Source organism: Haematobia irritans, chromosome 3 (genome assembly GCF_050003625.1).
Source record: "Haematobia irritans isolate KBUSLIRL chromosome 3, ASM5000362v1, whole genome shotgun sequence".
In the NCBI taxonomy this organism is placed as follows: Eukaryota; Metazoa; Arthropoda; class Insecta; order Diptera; family Muscidae; genus Haematobia; species Haematobia irritans.
This window is the reverse complement of record NC_134399.1, coordinates 230738314-230745886: the sequence shown is the minus strand read 5'-3', so window position 1 is coordinate 230745886 and position 7573 is coordinate 230738314. Positions and strand designations below refer to the sequence as shown.

At 36.2% G+C, this 7573-nt stretch overlaps 1 protein-coding gene across 1 annotated transcript; it reads left to right on the top strand.

Moving 5' to 3' along the window:
• Nucleotides 1–1125: 1125 nt before the first annotated feature.
• On the top strand, nt 1126–6300 carry LOC142231492 (uncharacterized). Its single transcript, XM_075302101.1, has one exon. It carries the CDS (start codon nt 1126–1128, stop codon nt 6298–6300), a length of 5175 nt encoding a protein of 1724 aa, XP_075158216.1.
• The last annotated feature ends 1273 nt before the right edge of the window (nt 6301–7573 follow it).

Here is a 7573-nt window from a genome sequence, read left to right as displayed (position 1 = left end):
TTCTTCACTATTTATTTTATTAGTCGTTTAATTGTTCTTTATTTAAATTTTATTTACATCCCTTTAATGTTTCCCCACCCTAATATTTACTTTCAAATTCATTTCGTTTATTTACTTTACTCTCTTTTAGTTCTATGACCTATATTCGTTTTTCGTTTGTTTTCGATCATTTAATGTTACATTAGTTATTATAGTTTGTTTTGGTTTGATCGATCTCTTCCCACTGCTTATGTTGGTCGTGGGTATAGTTGAAGAAAACAACAACAACAACAAAGCATAAATATCGTTTATGCTTTTGCTTGTTATTTGTTTTTCATAATGCTTGCAAATTTGATACATTGGTTGAATGCATGTATGTATGTACATACATACATATCAATAACTGTCATCTTTTGGTTCTTTTCGTGGTTCAGTGGGAAGAGATGATCAAAGTTAAAGTTAGTTGTCGATTATTGTTTGTCACCAACGCGTTGCTCGAATAAAGGAAAACAATGTTTGAACTTGTTATATTAAAACAAATAGAATATTAACTCTTGTTGTTCGGCATAGTTACATTGAAAATAATTATTGTAATAAAACAAATTATTTAAACTGAATTTTTACTCGGTCGTTGGGTTTTTAAAAAGGCAATGTTTGAACGGGTAAAAATATAAAGAAAATCTAAGTTGTTCTACGGGCGACATATCAACTTTGTGGTTCTGTGCAAACATTTTGGCGACCGTGACAGGACGGTCAGTGTTTAAAGTTGAAAATAATTTGTTGTGGAAAAAGGTTTTCGTACATTTGAAGTGGTGTGGGGTATTTCATCATTGTTGTGTTATTCGTGCTTTCGTTGCCCCTACTGCTGATGTTAAATCCTGTTAGTTTTGTACCTTTGGACACCAACTTTAATTGCTGCCGTCGTAATTATTTTGAAAGAAATTCAACTCGGAGTTTCTTAGCAGAATCAAAGTGAATTGTTGTTAGGTAACAATTATAAAGCTTGGCTTGGTGATACATAAAATTCCAATTTAGTGGAAATTAGCGCCATATTTATTGGAAAGCGCTAATTGCAAAATTGTTGTTCCTGAAATATAAGAAACGCAATTTTCTCTTTCGTCGTTGACGTTCTCTTAAGTTTGCAAAATGACGAGAGACGATAATGATGCTTCTGAAGAAGCAAGTGGTGCTGATTTGTCTTCTCTTAAACAGCAACGTAGCTCTATGAAGAGGAATATCAGCAACATGCATAAAAAGGTAGAAAAAGATGGTGCAAAAGTAGATTCCACTATTTTAGAGTGTCGTTTGCAAATTTTGGAATCATACTTCAAACAGTTGTGCCACATCCAAACTCAAATAGAAACACTTAGTCCGGCTGACACATCGAGGAGTGATTTGGAAGAACTTTTCATAACAGCAAAGGCAAAAATATTGGGCCTTCTGAACAAAAGTCGTAGTTCTATACCTGGTGATACTACTTTGATGAATGCTTCAATTGCCGGAATTTCAACACAATCTCGTTTGCCTTCGTTGAAATTGCCTCGTTTTGATGGAAAATATGGCGAGTATAAAAGATTTATTTCGACATTTAACAACATGGTCCATGAAAATCAAACTATTACCCCAGTTGATAAATTCAATTATTTATTGAACTGTCTCAGTGGTCCCGCTTTGGCAGTTGTTGAAGCTTTTCAAGTGTCAGAGGAAAACTACCCGAAAGCACTAACACGGCTCCAGGAACGTTATGACAATAAGGTATTGATTTTTTTGGAACATATCAACACTCTTTTCGATATTCCGAAAATGGCAAAAGGTGATAGCTCATCATTGCGGAATATTATTGACACTGTTTCGGCTGTTCGTGGTTCTTTGTTGTCGCTTGGGTCTGAAGCAGATGTTATGAACGCAATTTTAGTACATTTGGTTTTGAATAAAGTGGATGCAGATACGAAACAGAATTATGATGAAAAACAAGAATATAAATCGTTGCCCTCTTGGGATTGTTGCTATGATGTTTTGAGTCTTCGTTGTCAATTTCTCGAAAGTCATGGAAAAAGGACAGAATTTGGTGAAAAAGCAAAACTTGTCAAGCCCAAGCAAAATTTTAATCGCACTGCCCATACTTTCGTCAATTCAAATCCAAATTGTGTATATTGTAATTCAACTGATCATTATCTGCAAACTTGTTCTTCGTTTTCGGCAATAGCAGTTCCCGATCGTTTTAATTTTGTAAAACGCGGTGGCCTGTGCATTAATTGTCTGCGAAAGGGGCATATGGTTTCAAAATGTCCATCAAAATCACGTTGCAGATTTTGTAATTCAACTCACCACTCAGTGTTGCACATTTTTAGTCCAGACAACTCGGGACAGTCAACCATTTCGAATACTACTACAGTGCAACCTTCAACTAGTAATCAAAATCCAGTTTCGCTTGTGGCTCGCTCATGTAAAAGGGCAATCATTCCGACTGCTGTGGTTCTCATCAAAGATTATTGTGGAACTTTTCAACCGGTAAGAGCTTTACTTGATTCCGGCTCCGAACTCAATTTCATTTCAGAAGAAACTGCAAAAAGGCTTCGGCTTAAATTTCGACCATATTCACAAGAAGTTTCGGGAATTGGAGAAGTTAGAACCAGAATTAAATTTACCGTGTCCGCTACAATAAAATCAAGAATTAGTTCGTTCCAGTGGTCCTCAACTTTTGCTGTTACCCCAACAATTGCATCTGTACAGCCCGGTGAGTACATATATACTTCAAATTGGAAAATTCCCACCGATATACCGTTAGCTGACCCATTGTTTTTCAAACCGCAACATATTGACATTCTTTTGAGTGCTGAAGTATTTTTTGATTTATTACTTGATGGTCGAATTTCTCTTGGATATGGTATGCCAAACCTTACCAATACTGTTTTTGGATACATTGTTGGTGGTATCGCAAGTACTGGTCAAGCGAGATCTAATTTTACATGCAATTTGATGGTCAATTCTTTAGAAGTGGATCTTGATAAAACTCTAAAAAAATTTTGGGAAGTAGAAGAATACGAAAAGAATCCCAATATGTTGTCCGAAGAAGAAGCAGCATGTGAAAATCACTTTGTTGAAAATGTTAAATTAGATTTTGATGGAAGAGTTGTGGTCCGCTTGCCATTTAAAGAAAATCCCAAATGTCTCGGCGATTCGTTCGAAGCTGCTCGAAAACGTTTTTTGTCCCTGGAAAGACGTTTAGATCGTGATCTACAATTGAAGTCAATGTATAAAGAATTCATGGATGAGTATTTGTCCCTGGGTCACATGTCGCTCTATAATCAACCGTTATGTGGTACCTATTACATAATACCACATCATTGTGTTTTGAGACCACAAAGTACTACAACAAAAATTAGAGTTGTATTTGATGCATCTTCTCGTAGTTCGTCAAATAAATCATTGAACGATATTTTGATGGTTGGACCAACAATACAACAAGACCTGATCACCACACTATTTTCGTTTCGTTTACACAAGTATGCTTTTACTGCTGATATTTCTAAAATGTATCGACAATTTCGAATAGATGAAAATGATAGAAAATATCAACTCATATTGTGGAGAAATCAAAAAGATGAACATTTAAAGGTATATCAACTGAATACTGTTACCTACGGTTTATCTGCCGCCCCATTTTTGGCGATTCGTAGTTTGTTTTTCATTGCAGATAAATATTCGCACTCGCATCCTTGTGGTTCTGAAGTTTTGCGCAACGATTTATACGTGGATGATGTACTCACCGGCGCTGACGACCTTGCAACGCTGGCTCAAAAGAAAAACGAGCTAGTAAAAATATTAAGTTTCCATGGCCTTGAGTTAGCAAAATGGAACAGCAATAACATCATGTTCGGTTCAAATCAAGATGCAGAAATCACCATTAAAACAAGTGAAGATGAAGTTGCAAAAGCCTTGGGTATGTCTTGGAAACCCAAGGAGGACGTTTTTACTTACCGATTCGAGTTACCAGATGTGATGAATCCTACAAAAAGATCTGTTTTGTCAATTGTATCAAAAATCTATGACTTGCTTGGACTATTGAGCCCCATTGTCATTCGATGCAAAATACTTCTTCAAGAAATGTGGGTGCAAAACATTGGATGGGATGACCCATTAACTGAACATCTTAAATCATTATGGCTCCAAATTAAATCGGATTTAAATTACATACATAAAGTTGAAGTCCCCAGGTATGTTTTAACCTCAAATGATACTCTTGGAGAAATTCACGGATTTGCTGACGCCTCGCAACGAGCATATGGTTGTTGTATTTACTATCGAGTTTGTCTTAAGGGAGAATACAAAACGACCCTTTTAATTGCAAAATCCAAAGTGGCCCCAATTAAGGCACAATCACTACCACGGCTCGAATTGTGCGCAGCAGTATTGCTGAATAACACATGGCTCAAAATACAACCAAAAATTTCAAGTTTTGTCTCATCGATATATTTTTGGACTGATTCCAAAATCGTACTACAATGGCTTAAATTACATTCGTCGACGTTGAATTGTTTTGTGGCAAATCGTATTTCTGAACTACAGGAGAAAACAAGAAATGTTAGCTGGAGACACGTCCCTTCGAAGAGTAACCCTGCTGATGTGGTTTCGCGTGGATGTAGCGCGGAGGAAATTTCTAATACCATTTGGTTTAGTGGCCCTTCGTTTTTGGAAGAAGATATTACAAAATGGCCCGGAACTGAAGAACAATTGAACATCGAAATTCTCGAACGTAGAAAGGCAGCTGTTTTTGTGGCAAATTCATCAGAAGTCAACATCATAGATGACCTTCTCGATAAGCATTCTTCCTATATTAAATTTATTAGAATAATTGCTTATATTTTTCGTATATTCAACAGATGTCCTGCTAAGAAAGATGTGAATATTTCTGATGTAATTCATTTGTCCCCAGATGAATTAGAAGAAGGTTTTTGGAGAATTGTGGCTCACATCCAGATGTGGTGTTTTGGTGCCGATATCAAATCACTGAGTAATGGTGGTCTGGTAAACCCATCGCTTCAAAAACTTTCACCATTTGTACATGAGATGACACTTGGAGCAACCACAGTCAAAATTCTTCGTGTTGGTGGTCGTTTGTCCCAAGCGCCCATTCCATATGATGCAAGATTTCCAGCACTATTACCAAAAGACCATCGCTTCGTTAAATTGTATATTGAGCATGTTCATCGCTCACATTTACACGCTGGAGCAAAAGTGTTGTTGGGACTATTGCGCCAGAAAATATGGATTGTAAACGCCAGAGATGTTGTACGCAAAGTTGTTCGCAATTGCGTTCATTGTTTTCATTACAAACCGAAATTGATGGAACAGTTGATGGGAAATTTGCCATCAGATCGACTTCGAGCTCAACGCCCATTTTTGATTGCTGGTGTTGATTTTTGTGGTCCATTCATGACGTCGTACCGTATCCGAGGAAAAGTGCCTTATAAAACATACATAGCTGTATTTGTGTGTTTCACTTCCAAGGCAGTTCATTTAGAACTAGTTTCGGACCTATCGACAAACAATTTCATCTTGTGTCTCAAAAGATTTGTTGGAAGACGTGGCATACCCCAAAAGTTGTATTGCGACAACGCCACTAATTTCGTTGGAGCACGTAACCAAATCAAAGAATTAAAAGAAAGTCTTTTTCGAGATGATGTGGTCCACGACATGAAATCACTTTGTTGTCAACTTGGTTTCGAATTTTGTTTTATACCTCCCCGTGCCCCACATTTTGGCGGACTGTGGGAAGCAGCCGTCAAATCTACAAAAACGCTACTTATAAAGAACGTTGGCAAAGCATATCTTACTTTCGAAGAGCTACAAACAGTCATAATTGACGTTGAGGCAATTTTAAATTCGCGCCCCATCGCTCCAATATCAAACGATCCCAATGATGGTGAAGCCCTAACGCCTGGTCATCTGCTTATTGGTTCTTCATTGGTTGCAGTTCCCGATAAACATATCGATTCATCCCAATCATCATTATTGTCTCGGTGGCAAAGGGTCTCATTTTTGAAACAACAATTTTGGCAAATGTGGTCCCGAGATTATATGCTATCTTTACAACAAAGGTCAAAGTGGTTCAAAGACAATAACAACATAAAAGAAGGGCAACTAGTTCTAATACATGAAGACAACACTCCGCCACAACAATGGTTACTAGCTCGTGTTACAAAACCTATTCTAGGCCGTGATGGAAAGGTTCGTGTGGTTGAACTGAAAACTAAATCTGGAATTTGTACTCGGCCAATTCACAAAGTGGCTCCCCTACCAAATAATGAAGAGGTTTGAAACATGGAGGTTTCAACGGCGGGAGAATGTTGGGGCAGATCGTATTTTATGTCATTTATATTACTTTAATTTATATATTTATTAATTTATTGTTTTTATTTTATTTATTCTTCACTATTTATTTTATTAGTCGTTTAATTGTTCTTTATTTAAATTTTATTTACATCCCTTTAATGTTTCCCCACCCTAATATTTACTTTCAAATTCATTTCGTTTATTTACTTTACTCTCTTTTAGTTCTATGACCTATATTCGTTTTTCGTTTGTTTTCGATCATTTAATGTTACATTAGTTATTATAGTTTGTTTTGGTTTGATCGATCTCTTCCCACTGCTTATGTTGGTCGTGGGTATAGTTGAAGAAAACAACAACAACAACAAAGCATAAATATCGTTTATGCTTTTGCTTGTTATTTGTTTTTCATAATGCTTGCAAATTTGATACATTGGTTGAATGCATGTATGTATGTACATACATACATATCAATAACTGTCATCTTTTGGTTCTTTTCGTGGTTCAGTGGGAAGAGATGATCAAAGTTAAAGTTAGTTGTCGATTATTGTTTGTCACCAACGCGTTGCTCGAATAAAGGAAAACAATGTTTGAACTTGTTATATTAAAACAAATAGAATATTAACTCTTGTTGTTCGGCATAGTTACATTGAAAATAATTATTGTAATAAAACAAATTATTTAAACTGAATTTTTACTCGGTCGTTGGGTTTTTAAAAAGGCAATGTTTGAACGGGTAAAAATATAAAGAAAATCTAAGTTGTTCTACGGGCGACATATCAACTTTGTGGTTCTGTGCAAACATGCACTATATTTGTATACAACTTTTTTTCTTTTTTTTTTAGTTCACATCATTAAAGATAGCCAAAAATTATTCAAATAAGGAACATTTACTCATATTGTTCACAATTTAACTAAAATCAACTAATCTTCATGAACTAAAATAAAGTTCAGTTGGCATTAGAGTAGGACCACAAATACGTGTGCAAAAACTTGTGAGTAGCGGTCCATATTTTGGTATAGCCCCCATATAGAAGTGCCCTCAAGTCCTCAAGCCCTCCTGAAATTTCAAAGGAAACCCTAATATTTGGTTCATGGTGGTGGGTATTTAAGATTCGGCCCGGCCGAACTTAGTGCTGTATATGCTTGTTCTTATTAAATTTGTCTGACAAACAAAATTTTATTTATAATACCCGTTGACACTTTTGTCCCCAACGAACTTTGCTTGGCCTTGTCGCAAGCGACATGACATATTTCATGT